This window comes from Heloderma suspectum, chromosome 2 (assembly GCF_057233095.1).
Source record: "Heloderma suspectum isolate Gila_16-S chromosome 2, 16-S_ref, whole genome shotgun sequence".
NCBI classification, from domain to species: Eukaryota; Metazoa; Chordata; class Lepidosauria; order Squamata; family Helodermatidae; genus Heloderma; species Heloderma suspectum.
In genome coordinates, this window is record NC_139459.1 from 339,235,878 (window position 1) to 339,256,932 (window position 21,055).

A 21,055-nucleotide genomic window follows, 5' to 3' on the forward strand; every position below is an offset into this window, starting at 1 on the left:
TGCATAGGTCTGTTTTCTCATCTTCAAATTAATTTACCTTATATCGAGTCATGCCATTGGTGCATCTAGCTCAGTAGGGCCTGTTCTGATTGGCAGTGGTGCATTATTATCTTGGACAGAGATCCTTGAGAGCCAGACCCACTGCTTGAGCTTCCTTTCCCTGAATATATACCAGGGATGAAAACCTGGGGGAACCTGTGGCATGCAGTGCATATGCTGTGGGCCTTCGGAACTAGCAGGAGGAGAATCAATTACACAAACTGGCCAATGTATGCAAATGTGCTTCATTTGCATAATTCAAGCTGTCTCCTTCACATATCCTCTTCACATTGTGCAAAATGTGGATTACCTTGGTGTAGAATTATATATATATAATAATATATGTATTAATATATGTAATAATAACGTGTGTGTGTGTGTGTGTGTGTGTGTGTGTAACAACAGAGTATTTTTTAAAATATATTTTTGAGCTAAACGTTTTGGCTTCCGCCCTCGTCTGTAGCTGTGCTGTTAAACGGATACCAGGAGTGGCAGTTTGGAATGCCTGGAGATGAAAATTCCTTAGAAGAAAAAACAGAGGAATGAGTGGCATAATGCCTATGAATTGTCCTCCAGATCAGGGCCGTTGTGACTAAGAGTTCCGAGTCTGTAGATCCAGAAGTTTTCCTTTTTGTCAAACGCATTGGTGTCTTCTGTTTGTTCTGTTGGAAGCAAGTGTAAATCAGAGAGACAGAGTTCACACAGCTCATTACGCCCACTACTTCTGTGGTAGACAATGAAATGCAGACAGACATGACTGTACTGCAATATATATACAATCACTCTCTTCCTGTCCTCAGATGCTGCTTCTCCTAGTGCTGAGCTTGCTGGGAATACCACAGCCTGGGGATGGGACGTTCCACCTGAACATCACGGAAGGTAAGACTCTCCCTTCCCCTCCTTGCCTCCACACATCTGGCCTTCGAGCTCCTGGTCTGGACCTCTCAATTTCCTGCAGCCGATACATAAATGAAGATTACCTGAAAGGTTGCGCCTCCTACCTAGCATAAGATAGGTTTTCCAGTGTACATCGCACATTGAATGCCTGTTCGAAGAAGCATTCATATTATGGGTCTCTGTCTCTGACATTATTAATCATTCGTTGTTATTTATTAAGCACTGCAGCCAAAAAATTGGCTGGCTAGTCCCAGTCCATGTGTGAAATTGCCTCAGATTCCTTTCGCCTGTGCCAGGTTAGGCAACCTGGTGCCCCTGGACTACAGCTCCCATCAGCCCTAGTCATCATGGGCAGTGGTCAGACCAGGGATGATGGGAGTTGCTGGCCAAAACATGTGGTAAGCTTCAGGTTGCCTACCTGTGCCCTATGCCTTTTCCTCAAGGCTCCTTCACTCACCCAAACCTTTCTCCAAGTCCAGAGCCTGGTATGAGGGCCTCTGGCAAAGGGCTATCCAGTACCTTCCCAGTCCAATGCAGCCTCCCTCACCCCAACAGGATAACTGCAGGTGGCACTGCAGCAAGCAACAGAAGCCCTGCTGTGATCTCAGGTGGACACCTGTGAGCTGCTCACCATTTTGACCTTCCCACAGTGCCCCAACATAGTGTCACTCTGGAGCACCGTGGGAATGTGAAAATGGTGGCTTCCTACTTTTCTGCTGCTGCCATGCTGTAAATTTGAGCCAAACTGTTGGTGCAATAGTGAATGGGAGGACCCTACTCAAGTGCTGCCTTACCATGCCAAGTGCTGCCATCCATCCTGCTTCCATGAAGTTCCTGTTTCTCTGTCCACTGTCTGCTCTGTTCGTTCATCTCTGTATACACTGCAGCATAATTTTCTTACCTTTCTAGGACCTCTTCCCCATCTCCCGTCTACTTCCTCCCTGCCCCAAGCCACACCTGTCCCTAAGGCCTATGTGTAGTTTACCCCAGCCAAACTGACAACTTTCTTTTCCATCAGTTTCTGAGCTACAAACATCTTAACAGCTTTGTTCCCTGAGTAGCTGGAACATTCATGAACATTTCGTGCCATCACAGCAGCTTATCCAGTCAGTGCCATAGTCTTTTTTTTTCTTAGAGCTCCATTGACAAATCAACAAATGGCTTACATACAAACTAAGAAGGCTGCACATTAATTGTTGGCCTTTATAGCATTGCATGGGTCCAGTAATAGATACCCTCTTGATCTACACATAACCATAAGAGTTCAGATGACTGCCATGGTGACAGCACAATCCTATACATGTTTACTTGGAAGTAAGGCTCACTATGTTCAATGGTCTGTACTCACTTGTAAGTCTGTATAGGAGTACAACCTGATCTATCTAGCTGGTGTTACAGTAAAAATGAAAGGCAAATTATTTCCCATCTTTGACCACCCATCAGATTGGAGCCGTATAGACTGGGCCCCACTTTAGTTGCCTTACATCACAAGCCTACACATGTCTACTCAGAAGTAAGTCTCATTACATATCCTCATGGAGGATAAGGCTGCACTCCTAGACCCTCTTACTAGGGAGTAAACCCCCCTGAACTCAGTGGGACTTACTTATCAGTAGACATGTATGGGATTGAAGCACGATAAAGGATTTTCATCACAGTACATGTGTTAATAGGCTTTCCTGATGCCAAGACGTTTGTGTTGCCAGCCACAACTGCACTGTGAATGAGCACTGTTAAAAATGTAACTGTCACTATCACTTTCTGCATTTCCTTTCCTTCTGACCTCACTGTTTCCAATTCTTCCTCCCATACTGCATATAAACCTGACGCTCTCCATAGTACTGCATGCACGGTGGTGTAGTGGAGCTAGGGGATGCAGGGATGACCCATTTTTATTAGCAGGGACACTGACATCATCTGCCACCCCCCCCCCCAGGGTTCCCTGCTTCCTCTGAGCTTAGCTGCAGTCCTCACAGTAGCTGGGGGTGGGGATGAATTTTCCCAGCAACAAAATATTGTCCCTTGTTGTAATATTGTTTTGGGTGGCTTGGTCTTGAATGGGCAATTAACAAAATCCCTTTACAAAAATCCTGCTCCTGGTGGAGAAGAAAAGTGCTCAGACTGGTTTGTTGATATGGATCAACATAGCTGCCTGAATTTTTGGACTCCCTTTGGGTGCGTGGCTATGGAGACTGTCTTGAGGAGCACCTGCACTTCAAAATGTACCACTACACCACTGTCCATGCATCCAATGAAGTGGGCTACAACCAGTGAAAGTTTATGCCAGAATAATGGCACAATCCTATGCATGTTTAGACAGAAAAAAGTTCTACAACTCCCAGCGTGCTCTAGCCAGCCATGCTGGTTCGGGCACACTGGGAGTTGGACAACTTTTTTCTCTCTAAACACGCATAGGGTGGCATCCTAAATGTGTTAGTATTTAAAGAGTCACAAGGCTCTTTGTTGTTTATATTGCCTCCAGTATCAGAGGCAGTATGCCTATGAATACCAGTTCCTAGGGTACATGAGCAGGAGGGTGCTATTGCATCTTTGTCCTGCTTGTGGGCTTCCCAAGAGGCATGTGGTTGGCCATGCTGGCAAACAGAATACTGGACTAGTTCGGCTTTGGGTTTGATCCAGCATAGCTCTCCTTATGTTCTTATTATAAGTGGGTATAGGATTCCAATGTAAGTTTCTATGCAAGTTACTTCTCCTCTAAGACAATAGTTATTTTGTTATGGGGTCTGTAGTTATTTAGTCTGCTGTTGGTTTTGACACATGCATGCACATAACACCACGTGTTGCTTCTGTATTCCTTTTCATGACCAGAAATTGGAGCATTTTTGGACTGAAGTTGCTGATGAGGGAAGTTGGCTAGTCTAGGCGGTGATTATATTTAGAATGGGTTTTTCATGTGGGTTTATCTTTTCAACATCTGATGTGTTTATGATGGAAAGCAAGTTTGTAAAAACCTGCTGCTGAATACTCTTTTAGTCGCCATATACAAGAATATTTATGAGAACTGAGCAATGAGGGAAACCGCCTAGTGCTGCAGCTGTTACTGTTACCCACTTCTGAAATGGTGTGGAGAAGAAGGTTGGGTAGCTGTTGTGTAGCAGAGAAACCTAGGTTCAAATTCTACCTCAGGCGTGAACTGAAACACACACATGAGTTAAGCACCTGTGTGAGTTTAGCAACAAAGTTAAAAAGCCAGGGCAGTCAACCCTTCCCCATCTTCCGCTAGTTAAGAACTCAGTTTTTCAGGTAAACAGCCAAAAAATAACAATAAAAAACAGCTGTGAAGGTAGACAGCCAGCAGGACTATGGGAGTTATCCAGTTTATTACACTGACTATCACATTTATGACTGTCTGCCTGCTGGACAGAAGTTTGAGGTGGGATAGTGGGGTTGGCATAATTAGTTTCTGGCCCTCAGACAACAAATTTGTTCCCTTGGAGCCAAGGTTGCTGACTTCGAGAAGCTGAGAGACGCACAGAGGTTTGTGGATGAGGCCTTTGGGGATGTGACAGCAGTGTCCAGGGTGGACAGGTGCCTAACCATGCCTACCCTTGACGGCATCCGTGAGAGCGCTCCAGTCCCAGGGTGATGCTTGCTGTGTAGTCATGGAGAAGGAGGATCTTGGAGAAGGAGGGAAATGATTACTTAGAAGGGACCCATTCTTTGGGGAATGAATAAGTATCCTCTCGCTCCAGGGATATGCCTCCAGGGAACTCGTGGTAGCGGGAGATTTGATCATTAGAGGCATAGTCAGCTTTGTTTGTGACAGGTGTGTAGACCGCATGGTGAATTGCCTGCCTGGTGCAAAGGTTGTGGATATCACACGTCATCTAGATGGCCTGGTAGATAGTGCTGGTGTGTGGAGTCAGTAGTTGTGCATGTTAGCACCAAACCACACTTAGGTTGCTAAGCAGAGGTTGAACGCCAAGACCACCAAGGTAGGCTTCCTAGGAAATGCTGCCTGTTTCACATACAGAGCCAGCTAGACAGGAGAAGCTGAGGGGTCTCAATGCATGGGTGAGATGACTGTAGGGAGGAGGAGTTTAAATTTGTTAGGCACTGAGGAATGTTTTGGGACAAACTGGGCCTATGCAAGAGGTTGGACTCCATTTGAACCAGGATAGAACCAGACTGCTGGCGCTTAAGATAAAAAACAGTGACAGACAAGTTTTTAAACTGTACCCTGGGGGAAGGCCAGTTCGGTTCAGGTTGAAACATACTTAAGGGATGTGTCAGATTTATCTCTTTCTGGCTTAGCTCATTGGCAAAGAATAGGATCTGTTTTTCACCTGCTCTGGAATCCTCCTGTTGCAATCTTTTCTTGAGGCTTTTCAAGTTTCTCTGCCTTTTCTACCTTGTCAACTTAACAGCATGATCAAATAAACAGCAAAGGATTTCATTGGGGGAAAATTTCAAGTAGTGTGAGAAACCCCCCTCCAAACTTGACTTTCATTAGCTGAAATTTTGTTTGGAGAGGGAAAGAAGTCCATTTCATTTTTTTCAAACAGCCAATTTGCTTATGAATATACATCTCTTAAAAGTCAATCTTTTCAAAGTTTAAAGATTTAGAGTTTATTTTTAGCTCTAGTAATCAACGGGCGTTTAAAAAAGAAAAGAAAAAAGAAAGCTGAGACACACAGTCAGAGCCTGACAAGACACAAATGAGCTAAACTGGAGCACTTTATTTATTTATTTAAAATATTTTTAGGCCGCCCTTCATCCTCATGGATACCAGGGTGGTGTACAATAGGGACAACTTTATTTATTTATTTATTTATTTACTCACTCACTCACTCACTCACTTTAAAAGCTTATATCCCACCTGTTTCCCTGAAAGTGAACTCAAGGGGGCAGACAAAATTGGCAAAATTTAAAACAATCATCCCTATTTAAAGCAAGATTTAATAATCAAAATTTAAAATAAAATAACCGAAATACATCAAATTAAGCACCCAATAAGACAATACAGCAAAACTTTCATAATAAAACTGTTTAGAGGAAGTTAAAACTATAGAGCAGACTAATTATAACCACATGTAAAATGCCTGGGCAAGTAAAAAGTTTTGAATTGATGCTAAAGGGATTGTAATATTGGCACCAGCTGTACCTCTATGGAGAGGATGTTCCACAACCAGGGTGTCACTGCAGAAAAGGCTCTCTCCCTTGTTGCCATGTAACATACTTCTAATGAGTGTACACAGAGAAGAGCCTCAACTGAAAGTTGTTGTACTATATAGTATAAATGATCTCTACAAATGATCTATAATCTATAAAAGGTTGGGTTACAGTACCCTCTAGAGTTGCACCAAGATATAGAACCCGGAGAGCAGATGAAGAAGTGGGGCAATGCAGATAAGGCCTGGCTTAGTTTTCACAGGCTCCCATTCAGTTCTGTGGAATTGAATTTGTTTCTTCAGTCTCGACTAGCACATAGTTTTAAGGAAGCAGATCTAAAGGCATATGCTCTGAGAACTTTGCTGAAGCTGAGCAGGTCTGTTTCTGCTCAGTGCCTGGATGAGAGTCTGCCTGTGAACCTAATGTATTCTGCTTGAGTGTCTTGGAGAAAAGGTTGGCTAGATAAATTTAGCCCTCAGTGTCCTGAAGTGCAGTAGTGGGCAGGATGTAGATCTCCAGATGTTTGGGACTTCAACTCCCAGCATTTCTGACCATTGGCCATGCTGGCAGGGGCTTCTGGGAGTTGAAGTCCCAAACATCTGGAGATCTACATCCTGCCCAACCCTGTTTAAGTGTTTTTTTTTCATTTTCCCCCATAGAAGGGTGTGGTTGCAATTAATTTTAAAGGGTGGGGGAGCAAAACACTATCCACTATCCACAACCTTGTGGCTCTCCTGGGCAGTAAGTGACCCTGCATCCACTGACAAGAACCCCATGGGGTGAAGGCCTGGCCAATCATAATGGCAGGCACTTCACTGGTAACAATAGTGATAATAAGCATTTGATCCAACCCCATCAACTTCACCAGGAGTAAATGCAAGCACTCTGCCTTCCTTGGGACCCTGACCTAGCAAACATATTGGGGAGCTTTGCACTGTGAGGATGCTGAACTGTCTTGCCCCTTTCAGTTTCCTGGCAACTCAAGATTGCAATGGCTGATCACTCTTGCTCTCTTCTCAAGTCCAAGTCAGAGCCAAATACTGATTGCTGAGCTGACCCACATAAGAACTGGAGTCCTGCTTGAAATGCTGCCCTGTTCAGAGGTAAAGGCAGGAAGGGGTGACAGGAAAGAGAGGCAACTTGCTAGGTATGTGGCTCGAGTTGTACAAAACCACCTCCTCCTCTGGTGCCAGATTTAATGCCATGGCAAATGTACATCTGGGATCACCAGTGGGGAAAAAGTAGGAGGAGAAGGTTGTCCAGAGGAGAAGCAGTGAGTGGGGGAAGGGTTAAGTACCCTATCTACCACTTCTCTAGTTTAAGATCATACCCTCTCGCAGCTGTTGATTAGGTGCACAGTAGAGATTTGAGTTCCCAGACCTAGGCCTGGTGCCGATCATCTGGTTCAGCCCCAAGTTCCTTTTTTTTATTTGGCCAAGGGAAAAAATAAAGAAAAAAGCTTGAAGTTTGTTGATCTGCAGGTTGAAACGAGGCTGGGGCTAAGCTGGTGTGATACCCCTGATTTATTCTTCTCACTCAGTCCAAAGCGCCAGTTTGTTCTTTAATCATACTGAGAGATTGGATTTGATAAGGTCATATGTTCGCCTCAGATTCCACATGGTACCAATTTAAGGTTTGGTTCAGGAGGCCAGATGGAGTCAAAAGCTTTTCAGAACTCAATGAAGTGGGCAACAATAGCAGAAATCTGTGCTTCCTCTTTTACATTTTTTTGGTGTGCGAATAAATGTCTTTAATGAATACGAAAAAAATGTGGTTGGTGGTTTGCTGCTTCTTTGTCTGGAAATGAAACTGACTTGAATGCCTGTTAATTACATGGCAATTTTCTTTGTTGAGGAGGCTGCTGAGCACTTTGCCTTCATTACGGCTAACATAATTATCAGATGCTGGGGACAAACAATCAGGGACAGCGATCTCCATCATGCCCTATTTTTTAGCTTCCCAGGGGCATTTGGCTGCCCACCATTGTGAACAAAATGCTAAGAGTAGATGGGCCTGTAATCTGATCCAGCACAGCAGTCCTTATGTTCTTAATGTTACGACCTGTGGAGAATGTATATCTTTATTTTGCTAAATTTCTAGGTCATCCCAACCCTAGGGCTTTTAATAAGACCAAAGGATTCAATTAAATAATTTAAAAAGTGCCAGTCACCCTGATCCACTCAGCGACCATACATCTGATTAAGCTGATTTCCACACATATATCCTACCCAAACTGGATGAGGAATGGAACTAGGGGACCATGTGTCCTACTTTACAGAGGACGGTCCTGTATTGGAAGGGCTGTCAGTCCTCTGTTTGAAAGTGTCCTATATTTGAAGAGCTGTCCAGTCCAAGTCCAGTTTAAGGATTAAAAATAAAGAACCATGAGAAGGGAGAGCAGGAAGGGACCTGGAAGTTGCCCATCAACAGTTCGCTGCCTGGACAGCAGACTGAGCAGGCTCACAGGTCAGCTGGTCAGTCGCATAAATGGCCAGCTTGAATGGAAGGTGCAGAAGGCTGCCATGTGCATGATCCCCCAGCCCAAAACATCAGCTGGGGATGGGAGCCACAGGGAGCCATGGTCAAATACTCTTACTAGTGCCAAGCACCTGCTCAGGATGCAGAGCAGGGGGGTGGCTCACTACTGCACCGCTGATCAGCTCTACCGCACAGCTCACTACCGCACAGCTGATCAGCATGTGCATGTGGAGCTGGGCTGAGCCCAATAAATCACATAGCCCTTAACATGATAGAGGTACCATTAAAATGATCCCAGATCCCTGCCTGTTCCAAGACAGCCAAGAGAAGAAGATCATAAGATAGTCCTGGAAAATGGTCCAGCTCAGACTTTGGTGACGTTTCAGGAAAGATAACTTCCATCGCTGTGGTATGAGCTTAATGCACAATTAATACATGGTCAAGAGGGAGGACACAGCTGATCTTGGAAGTTTGTGATGGAACACAGGGGAAGAGGCAGCCTTTAGGGCATGATCTGGAGTTACCTGCCAAAGGGTAAAAATCCAGTGTATGTCCCATTTATAGGAGACCCATTGAAATGAATGGGACTTAAGTTAGTCATGACTAACTTAAGTCCCATTTATTTCAATGGGTCTATTCCAAGTAGGACTTATGTTGGGTTTTACCCAATGCTACCTTGCTCCAGCTAACTTGGTTTCAGTCTGGTCAGTGTTTGGATGAGAGACTCAGTTGGAACTCTATGTACATCACTTTGATTTCCATGATGGCTTGAAGAAAGGCAGGATATTGATGATATGATGATGATGATGAAGAAGAAGAAGAAGAATATCAATATCTTGTCTTTCTTCAAGCCATCATGGAAATCAAGATGATGTAATAATAATGATGGTGATGATGATGTATTTATTCTTTATATAGTGCCTAAAAACCTCTGGGGCCTGGATCCAAACTTTTTGGGGCTTCATAGGTCAAAATTAGGGCAATCTGTATCCAACTGAGAAAATTCTGGGGATGTTTCCTGAAGAAAGAAGAGGCATATGTTTTCTAAATTTTGCTAGAAATCAGGTTAGAATATTCATAATCCAGGTGGCACTTCTGGCAATTTTTCTATGGCTAATGTTTTCTCAAGTTGAATAAAATTCAGGGGGAGAGAAATAGGCTTCAGAGATGGTTACTGCACTGGCTGCTCCAACTGGTCCACTGGTCCCTGCCCACCCCCACCATTTAGCTTAAGGGTGCAAACCTATGCATATTTAAACAAAAAAAAGTCCTACAATTCCCAGCATTCCCCGCCAACCATGCTGGCTGGGGAATGCTGGGAGCTGTAGGACCTTCTTCTGTCTAAACATGCATAGGATTGCATCCTAAGTAGCTCTAGGGTAGGGATGGACAAATCTATAAATTTTGGTTTCTCTGTTTCTCATTTTTCCAACCTTACCTTCAGTTCATTCCAAACTTTGGGGAGTTTTTAAAAAAATGTATGAATATTTGTGTGTATTTTTGTGTGCATTTCTCTTGATACATGCACGTCTGTATGAAAGTTTGCCTAATATACCCATTTTTTGCCAGCTATTTTCCTAATATAACGCATGTTTAGGATTATTTTCACTAACATAACCATTTTTGTGTGCATTTCCCCCTAACAGACATGCTGTTGTACACATTTTGTGATTGGAGAGCTCTACTGCAAAATTCAGAGAAGCATACATTTCGAAGGATAATTGAGTTTTGGTTCACGTATTCGTTTGAAAGTGTGAGACAAATTCTTGCCCCAATCCTACTGTAGGGCAGCCCTTTTCCCAGTAGCCCCTCACGATTATTTTGTGCCCCTTCCTAAGGTCACATGAGGCCGGCCAGCTCAGTTCCCAGCTCTGACAAGACCTGAAGTCAGGAACGGCTTCCCAGGAATACCACCAACTACCGCTTTTGCCTGCCCAGATGAATTCCAAGATGCCATAATATGGTGACAAATCACCATCTGCTAATCGCCACGCTGCCACTCAAGGCACAGCTTCACAGGCCAGTTGAACAGTTGGCAGTCCTATTAAGAAAGCGTTTCTACATAAATCCCAGCACATTGTGAGCACAAGAATAAATCTCTCTGGGAGGTATTGATGGTAATCAGTAGCTCATTGTTCCTCCCAAATCATTCCTTTTAATTTATATAATGTGCCCATGAAAAAAGTCAGTCCCCGATAGATATTTTCGCAATTATATGTTTTACAATAATTGCTTGATTTGCATGCATGGTTCAGGTTTCCTCCTGCGTTTACATTATGATTAGCACACCTGTTTCCTTCTCCTTTAAGTCTGGCTCAAAGCACAAAGGAAAACTAGATGTGGGGAAGGAAGGCACAGAGAAGAATTCCCATCTCCCTTAGCACCCATCCAAGAGAGGCCTACTTCATGTTTTAAACCAACCGTGGCTATGCTGGCTGAGGATGATCGGGGTTGTAGTCCATCATATTTGGAAGGCACAAGGTTGGGGAAGGCTTCATGGCAGCAGACTGGTGGCATGCTTTGCAGCGGTCAGTTCCATAGGCTTCACAGGAATGTATATGGGATGACACAGAGCAAGATTCATTCTGTTATGCATCCATGTGCGTGCGCAGGCACACATCACCTCTCCTTCCTTCTTGCATTCTGTCATGTGGCTCCCAGAGCCTGGAATCTTCTTTACCACTCTGTTCATTAACTCACCTCCTTCAAGTCATTCCATATTACTATTACTCATTGCCAACCCGCCTGCCAAGACCTCAGCCAAGCTCAGTGATACAATTAGGCAATTTTAGACTCTGGACTTAAGACTCTTATTGGTTGGGGGTGGTGTGGGGGGCTCTTTAGATGGTAATCAGTGGAGGCTGGTGGCTCTGATTTCAATGGAGCTGTGGAGCTGTTCTGGGTTTCAGTCAGAACTAGCCAGAACTCTAAAGGAGCTATCCAAAGTGGGCTCTGCACCTTGGATAGCTCCTTTAGAGTTCTGGCCGGTTCTGACTAAAATCCAGAATGGATTCACAGCCCCACCGAAAAAGAGGCCAGCAGCCTCCACTGATAGTAATGTATGTTATTTTACTGTTTTCAAAATATGGCAAGCGATACCTGCTACAATTGTAGGCCCTCCTGCTCATTCTGCTGAGTGGGGCACATTTGCTCCAGATTCCTCCCCTGGTGGCATCACTGACCAAACATCAGCCATTTTGAGAAAATAACTCCTTTCTCTTCCACAGTACAACAAAAACTGCTTCTAGCTGATTGGACAAGGTTTCCATGACGTGAGGAAACTGCTCCAGTACCAAAGTCTTCATAACCCTGGAAAAATAGGCCCCTGTAACATGCCCACAATGTTTTCATAAGTCCCTAACCCTACAGACATAAGTCCCTAACCCTACAGACCTTAGGAGGTGAGTCATGAAACCTTTCTTTCAAATATGATTGGTTCAGTGAAGGCTGGTGGCTCCAATGTCAGTGGGGTGGTGAATTCACTTCAGGTTTCAGTCAGAACAAGTCAGAACTCTGAAGGATTCACCACCCCACTGACATTGGAGCCACGAGGGTCCACTGGATTAGTTAAGTACTCTTGCTGAGGGAAGAGAAATGACTCCTTGCCAATGAAAAGGCATGAACAGAAGAATTGTATCACTCATGCCAGTTTTTGGAGATATGGTGAGAATCAACTAATATCTCCGGAGGGTCCCCATGAGAAGCCAAAAAAGAAGACTTCTGGATAACTCACCATCTACATTGGCTTAAACCTTTGAAACTACCTCAGTAACTTGGCTTCTTCTGTTTTGAATTCACTATCCCCTGTTTTAATAAATTTGCTTTATTAGGTTAACAGCATCACCGTGTCCAGTGATTAATTACAGCTCTGCTTCCCTCCTGCCTGATAATAATACCTGCTTCTGTAACAAAACGTTTCATACCATCCTACTTGCAGGCTCCCCCACCCCCACCCCAGTTCATTGCAAATCCTTGCCTGGCCTCTTCCCTCTCCTGCAAAGTTAACAATCCTCCAAAATAACAAAAAAACAAAACAAAACCCACCCTTCTGGACAGAGAAAATGTGCAGTCTTAGTAGCACTGAGGGTGGTGCACTTTGGACTCTCGTCTCTTATCCTCACAGTAAGGTAGCTACGACCAGGGTTTTCCAAATCTCCAGCAGCTGAGCACCTTTTTTTTTTGCTGAATAAAAATTGGAGCCACCCTTTCTCTCCAACCCCTGAAATAGATTTACTTGTAATGTAAAAAAAATAACACGCTCGGTCTTTCTGCATGAACCGCAGAATATGGAACTACCATGAGCAGATGCAGTCACAGGGCTGTCCCTAGCATTAGATAGAGTGAGGTGGCTGCCTCAGGCAGCCGGTGCTGTGGGACAGGAAGCAGCAGCAGGGCCTTGGAGGACTATGCTCTGTGCCCATAAAACTGCCCAAAGCTAGCCTGCTGCTCTCAGGTGCAGAGGCCTGAACGTCCCTCACCAGTGTTGAAGTAAGGTTCAGGTGCCATCTTGTTCTTCACCTCAGGCAGCAAAATGTCTCGGGCTGACCCTGGACAGTCTGCTACTGAAACCCAGTTTTCTGGGGCACCATAGCAGGACAGGGTTGTTGCTTCCATGTAGGGATATATGAGAAATCTATTTCAGTTCATTTTTGTTCAGGATTTACCCCTTTCGCACCTTCTGGACTGAACACAGACTCAGATGCAATCTGCGGGCCACATTTCTGAGCTTCCAGTGTGACCAGACAAATGCATTTGATGGCATGCATACATTTGAAAAATGTGCATGAAAATGCAAACTTTTGAAAATTGCACACAAATACACTTTGATCAATGAGAGAATAATGTATGTTTCAAAGATGCGCACAATTGATGCGCACATTTGGAAAAATACGCACGAAAATATGCACAGATTTTCACGCGAAAAGGAAAAAAGAAACCCCGTAATCTGATATGGACTTGAGTCAGAATGAGCTTCAAGATGGAATTCAGAGAACTCCGGTGAGCTTGAATTTTGCTGATTCACACATCCCTACTTCCACGCCCTGCTTGTGGACTTCCCAGAAGCATCTGGTTCTCCACTATGGACACCAGGATGCCGGTCTGAATGAGTCTTTTGTTCTGACCCAGCAGGGCTCCTCTTGCATTCTCTGTTTTGAATGGGACTCCTGAACTTGGGAGTGGTAAGCCCAGAGCAGTGACTTGTGCAAAGACAGACAAGCCCAGAGCAGTGACTTGTGCAAAGATAGACCAGGCAGCTTCATTAGAATGGCAGGGAATATTGCTGCAGCTTTGCATCAGGATTACTCACCATCAGGTGAGGTCACCCACTTTGGAGAGGGGCTGTGGGCTCACAGGGAGCCTTTACTTGTATTCTGTTTAATTTCTCATGGCACGTGAGCTGTTCTTTCATGGCATGCTCCAACTAATGATGCCCGGGTTTTGTGAACTCTGTCCCATGTGTGTTTTGTGGATTGTGCAGTGTCATTCATTCTGGCGTCCGCTCACAATTTCAATTTTTTCCCGTTATGCGGAAAAATACACAGATAATTCCTCAAGAGGGTTTGCAATAATTTACATAATTTGCGTTAGTACATAACAGTTAGCGTATTGTCCCCATTCCATTCAACTTTTTCCTGCATATATTTTCCAGGATGGTATAGTCTCAGCAGAAACCTGCGTATTTCCGTACGAATAAATTTGTGTACATTTCGGGAAAGTAAAAAAGAGATCCAAAAGTCCACAGACTCCATGCAGCCTCAGGGGGCCAGTCCACAGCAGATTCTGCAGGTCAGATTCTTAGAAATCCAAACGCATTTTAGCCCATCTTGAATTTCTCCAGCATCCCTAGCTCCAATGCATAGTTGGCAAACTACTGCTTTTAAGGCAGAGAGGGAATGATGGGCGTAGCAGGGTTGCCCAGGTGATGCCACAGCTGAGTAAGGATTTGATCCCAGGTCTTCCCAGTTCAAATAAGACATTCTATCCACTACACCAGGGATAGGCAACATGATGCCGATGGGCACCAGTGTGGCCCGTGGGCATCACTTTTTTTTGGTGCCTGCCAAGGTGCCCTACTTTTCTCACTTAAATTTTTTTTGGCAATTTCTTACTGGCAGCTAGGATTGCTTCAGAACAAAGTGAGGGCCTCCAGCTGCTGCCATCTTAATTTTCCATGAATGCCTCTGAGCCACACGTGGGGCTCAGCAACATTCTTAGGAAATGAAGACGGTGGGTGGCTACAGGCCAAGGATTTCTTCCACAGTGTGCCCAACCACCAAGAGAAGAAGGGGAAAAAGAAAAAGACACTCCTGTCACATCTATCTGGTAAGCCGGTAAGCCAAAGAGATGGGGGATGAGTTGGCTGGCGGAGGTGGGGACGGGGTGGTGAGAAAAAGGATTGGCCTTCTGTGAAATAGGTTTCTGCTGATGCTGAAAACTGTGGCTTCAATGAGTTACTTAGTGTGTTGCGGCTCAGACCCCCACCTCTGCTGCGTGTACTCAGACTCTGGGGCAGGTTACTTGTCCTTCGTGACTAGCCATGCCTCCCATGGCAGCCATTTCATGGTGGTGCCCTGGACGGTTTCTCAAATTACCAAATGTGCCCATAGGCCTAAATAAGGTTTCCTACCCTACAACTATACCATCCTTATCTCTTCTCCCATGTCATATCCTCTTTCTTCTGTTCCCATCAAATGCAATGCAAATGCACTCCTGCTTTCATGATGCCTCCCTCTCCCTACCCTTCTCTCTATATGGAGCATATATAATAATTTGTTATATTTATCCAGTAGCAACTTGTGGGCATCTATGCATGTGGGGAGCTACCATCTGTCTGGTGCATCTGCCCATGTGGTGAGGAGAACTGCACCACACCTTTGCTTCCCTAGATCCCTAATTGGTTGGGAGCGTATGATAAAATTCTCTCCAGGTGGGCCGACGCTATGGATGAACAGCACCCTGTGTGGTTGCACACTCAGCGTGGCAATTTAACTTTTGGGAAATGGTCCTCCAGACTGACCATCTGTTGATGACGTTTGGTGACCTACATGGAGTATCTACATAAAAGAGGCTATGTGACCCATGAGCCAAGATCCCAAAAGCTCCTTTGCCACATATACATACTTGTTTACACTTTCCTGAATTACCTAGAGGAGTGGTGGACTCCCCCTTGCTGGAGGGCTTCAAGTTGAGGCTGGACAGCTATCTGTTGGGGATGCTCTGGTTCTGGGTTTCCTGCATCAAGCAAGAGGGCGGGGGGCACATTGGACTAGACACAGTGGGGGCTGGTGGCTCCAATTTCAGGGGGGCTGTAAATCCATTCTGGGTTTCAGTCAGAACCAGGCAGAACTCTAAAACATCTATCCAAGGTGCTAAGCCTAATTTGAAGGTAGGCTTCAGCACCCTGGATAGCCCCTTTAGAGTTCTACATGGTTCTGACTGAAACCCAGAATGGATTCACAGCCCCACCAAAATCAGAGCCTCCACTGATCAGATGGCCTACAAAGACCCCTCCACATCTTTGATTCTATGAATTAGCCCATTGTTTTGCTTCTGGTGACAACCTTTCCTCCTAGGGTGGCTACTAAGAAGGGGGTCTTTTCTGTTGTGGCATCCCAATTGTGGTACGAGCTCCCCAGAGAGGCTTGCCTGGAGCCTACGTTGTGCTATTTTCAGCACCAGGTGAAGACCGTTTTTTAAAATTTTCCCAGGCATTCTAGTCTTTCAGTTCTGTTGTTTTAGATCTGATACTGTACTTTAAATCTTTGCACTGGTACAAGTTTTGTTTTGCTTTTTATCTTGATTTTATACCCTAGGTTTAAACTGTTAAACTTTGATATTATTTTTTATCGTATTGTATTTTATAGCTTTAACTATTACATTACTATACAGTGGTATAGTAATGTAATAAAAAATAAATAAAAAAAATAGGACAGATGCCATTCCCAAAATGCTCCTAGATTTCAGAACTGGCTTGTCAGATGGTGGGGTAGAGGAGCAGGAGGTTGCTTTCAGAAGGAGGGGCTTTGAAAGTCACTTCACCCATGAAATCCCTTAAATGAGGGGTGTTAAACCTCTCCCAGCCTGAGAGCCGAATTCAGTTTTGGAGAAGTGCTCAGGGGCCGCATTCCAGGGGTGGGTGGGGCAGAAAGCAAATAGGGAGTGCCCCAAATCCCTCAAACCCCAGCATATTGTAGCTTAAAGCTCTTATGGCCAATAAGAGCTTTAGGAGAGGCATTTCATCCTTTTAGAATGGGGAAAAACTGCACAAAAGCCGGGAAGCCGCCAAATGATGGGTGGTCAGGGGGAAATAGTGTGGGGCCACGGGAAGGGGCATGGCCATCTGGGGAACCTCAGAGGGCCAGATTTGGCCCACAGCCTGAGGTGCTTTTAATTCTACCATTAACAAGAGCTTTGAGAGCCAGTATGGTGCAGTGGCTGGAGCAGCATTCCTTGACCTTGTTCCCTCCAGATGTGTTGGAGTGCAACTCCCATCATCCCCATTGGCCATGCTGGCTGGGAATGGTAGGAGTTGTAGTCCAACACATCTAGAGGGCAGCAGGTTGGAAAAACCTGTTTTTACAGTGTTGGACTAGGACTGGGGAGACTCGAGTTCAAATTCCTCCTTAGCTATGGAGCTCACTGGGTTACCTTGGGCAACCCTTATGAAAAATGTACTATATATTTTACAGTCAGGTGAGATCATTATTAGGATCAACCAAACTGTCACCAAATAGTGAGAACTATTCATCAGGCTAGATGTTGAATAAAGCAGAGTTGGGGTAGAGGGAATTGGGGAGGGGGGCAAAAACCTGGCATGAAGTTGAAGCTGCAGACTCTGCGTGTAGTCTCAGCACACTTCCAGACCAGGCTTTTATTGTGCGTTCGACCTGCCTCAAACACAGAATTTTCACAGCAGGCAAACATCATCTTCTCCTGTTTGTAACCTTCCTGTGTTTTCCCACTACGTTTTCCATCTTTGTTTCTTTCCACAAAAAATCTGCTAAGGAGGGAAAGACGGAATAGCTGCACAATGCCTTTGGACTGGTAGCATTTAGGAGCCCTCTGTCTGGAAGTAGTCTCCATCTTAGGATGGGGTGTGGGAAGAGATAGATTTAGGGCGCAATCCTATGCATGATTAGGCAGAAAAAAGTGCTACAATTCCCAGCATTTCCCGGTCAGGATGCTGGGAGCTGTAGGACTTTTTCTGTTTAAACATGCATAGGATTGTACCCTTAATTAGATTAGCCTCTACTAGGTGCTATGTAGGTTTCAGGTTGCACTTAGGGATGACTCAAGGACTGCTGGGACAAAGAAATGTGCAATGGTTGATCCCTCGTTTTTGAAAACATAGAATCACTTTATCGTGTTCATGCTGATGGCAGCTCACAGGGTAATAGCTAAAAGTTGGAAAACTGCAGATCTTCTAACACTGAAGTCTTCATACATGGAGCTGTGGCAAATAGCCATAGAAGAAAAATTGATGTACCAGCAGAAATTAGCTAAAGGCAATATCAACATATCTGATTTTTAAAAATGAAATATGGCATTATTTTATTTTATATATAAATTAGGGACATATGCTGCAATATTTCTCAAAGCCTTTCCTTGGAGAACAGAAAAGAGAATAAATATTATTTGTTAATATGAAGAACTATAAAGAAAAACTCCAAGCACTCAATGAATTCCATCTATATTTTTATAAAGTAAAGGGGGGAACATTAAGGTTGCAATCCTATACATAGTTTCCTCGAGAGTAAATCCCACTAAATTCAATGGGGCTTTCTTCTACATAGACATGTATAAGATTGCGCTGTAAATGTACTACCCTCTCAATAACTGGATTTAAATTTGATGTATTGCCTTTGCATTAGGAAAATTAATAAAACATTGTAATAAACATGTGTATATGTATATGTATATGTATATGTATATGTATATATGCATGCCATTACCTATTTTACAGCTCTTAAGACTGCCCTTTGATATGGGGAGATTAGTTGACCTGAAATGCATCAGGGACCTTCTTGGATTATTTTAGATTATGTGGACATATATTAAAGGAGTATTTATTTATTTTACCAGTCCTTCTCCACACATACACACACTTTTATTTAACTTCACAAAAGCCTTGTGAAGTAGCGTAGGCTGAAAGAGAAAGGGAGCAATCGGCTTTAGGTCACCTTGGGTGCAATCCTATGCATGTTTAGGCAGAAAAAAGTCCTACAACTCCCAGCATTCCCCAACTAGCATGGGAGCTGTAGGGCTTTTTTCTGTCTAAACAAGCATAGGATGGCGCTTCAGTAAGTTTTGTGGCCGAATGTGGATTTGAACCCAAGTCTCTCTAGTCAAAATCCAAAACCCAAACCACTGCAACATACTAGCTCTCATGATGTCAGCCGCTTTTAAATTAGTTTTTTCAAGGCACTGTTGTTTCTGACATGCACTGTTCTACACCTTTCCTTTATCTTGCCTCCCTCTCCTTCTCGCCCTCCCGATCCAGGCTGCAAGCTCATCTTCCCTCCTTGGGATGGTGGCATCCGCTACCGAGGCTTGACCCGGGAACAGGTGAAGACCGCCCACTTCCTGCCCTTTGACTATGAGATCGAATACGTCTGCCGCCCTGAACGTGAGATTGTGGGGCCCAAAGTGCGCAAGTGCCTGCCCAACGGCACCTGGACGGACAGTGATGTGGAGAGCCGCTGCTGTGAGTCCCATGGGTGTGGGATAGAGGAGGCATTATGTTGCAGCTCACTTGTGCACCTGTGAAGGCAGTGAGGTGGGCGAGTGCACAAGAGAAGGCCTTTTCTGCAGTGGCCCTATACCTCTGGAATAACTTGCCATCGGGTCCGCCAGGCCCTGTCATTGAGGGCTTTTAAGAAGGCCCTGACTTGTTTACTCTGGCCTTCCTCTGATCATGTTCTATCAGACTGGGTTATAGCTGCAGTTGTGTTGTAGGTTCTGTCTTATGCTGGTGTTTGCTGTTTTGTAGAACTTTTGCTGCTTTGGGTTGGACTCGTTGGTCTTATAGGTCCCGTCCAACCCTGCTGTTCTGATTCTATGACCTCATCGGTGTTTTATGATTAATTTTATTATAATCATGTTATTGTTGTACTCCATCTTGGGAGGGCTCCTGACCTGAAAGACAGCCTGTAAATATTTTAAATACATTAAACAAACAAACAAACAAACTCCCACACGTTGGACCAAAAGAAGCTCGTGGGTGAGAAGGACCTCAGGGTGCAAGCAAGGACAGTGCTTTAGGGGGACTGTATCGCACAAGGTGCTAAAGAGATCTCATGTCTGGCTCCACGGTGACTAGATGGGGTGGGACTGACAGCTTGGAAAAACATCTTATGACATTAGGAGCTTAGGTTGCCCTCTGCTTTGGACAGAACAAGTGTGCCTTTAGTAGAGGTGTGCTCGACCCCCAGATTCAACTCGGACCTCGATTCGGTGCTTCGGAAAACAGCTCAGTTCTGCTGAGACTGATTTGGAGGCTGTCCACTTTGACTTGGATATCGAACCTGAGCTGAGATTCAGAAATCTAATGCTTCGTTCCTCCACTTGACTATCATGGGAAATTAAAAAACCAGCTATAACATTTTTTCTCTTTGTCAGAATTGGATGATATTTATAGGAGGGGATTTTGCCTGCCACATATCAGAAAAATGGGTGCAGGGGTTTCTGTACTACACACCTTTATATTTTGATTTTTTTAAAATCAGGGAGCCAGTGTAGTGTAGTGGTGAGAGTGACAGACTGGGAGCCGGGAGATCCGGGTTCTAGTCCCCACTTGGCCATGGAAGCTCACTGGGTGACTTTGGGCCAGTCACAGACTCTCAGCCCAACCTACCTCACAGGGTTGTTGTTGTGAGGATACAACGGTGAGGAGGAGGATAATGTAAGCCGCCTTGAGTTCCTTGCAAGAGGGAGAAAGGCGGGGTATAAATGCAATAAATAAATAAATAAATAAATAAAGGGAACTGCAAATAAAATTTTTATTTTTTGGCAGAATTACATGAAACTCGCAGGGATAGTTGCCCTTTCTTAGGGGTCAAGTCTGCCAAGTTTCTGATGAATATGACAGGGGGGTTTGTGCAAGAGGGTATTTTAAAGAGGCCATGCCTATACCCTTAGGTTCTTTGCAAACCAGTGTTCTGAAAATGACAGGCAGCCATGCGGTGTCCCTAAGTAAGAAGCCTGCAAAGTTTCAGAAGGATAGGTGCAGTGACTCATGCGGAGGGGAGCCCTTGGTTTTTTGGAGATGGGGAAGTTCCCTTTTGGAGATGGGGAAGTTCGCTTCCTGTTCCCTTTCTGCCTGGTTCTGGGAGCAATTTGTATGAAAATGTCACACACCATAGAGATGGCCCCAGGCAACAAAGTTTCAGAAGGATAGCTGGAGGGACTAGGGAGTTATGATGATTGAAAACCAGTTTAAGTCTTTTTTTTCAGAATGAAGCATGGAAGAAGGTGCTAGAAGAACAGCCATCTCATGGTCCCATTCTTG

General features: G+C 44.5%; 1 protein-coding gene across 1 annotated transcript in view; it reads left to right on the plus strand.

Annotated features, from left to right (window-relative positions):
• The first annotated feature begins 14,723 nt into the window (after positions 1 to 14,723).
• The window catches only part of GABBR1 (gamma-aminobutyric acid type B receptor subunit 1), a 72,842-nt gene continuing 66,510 nt past the window's right edge, over positions 14,724 to 21,055 (plus strand). The window contains exons 1-2 of the mRNA XM_084829846.1: positions 14,724 to 14,871; positions 19,049 to 19,252. Of these exons, the coding sequence (XP_084685972.1) occupies positions 14,724 to 14,871; positions 19,049 to 19,252 (352 nt within the window). The remainder of the gene's footprint in view (positions 14,872 to 19,048; positions 19,253 to 21,055) is intronic.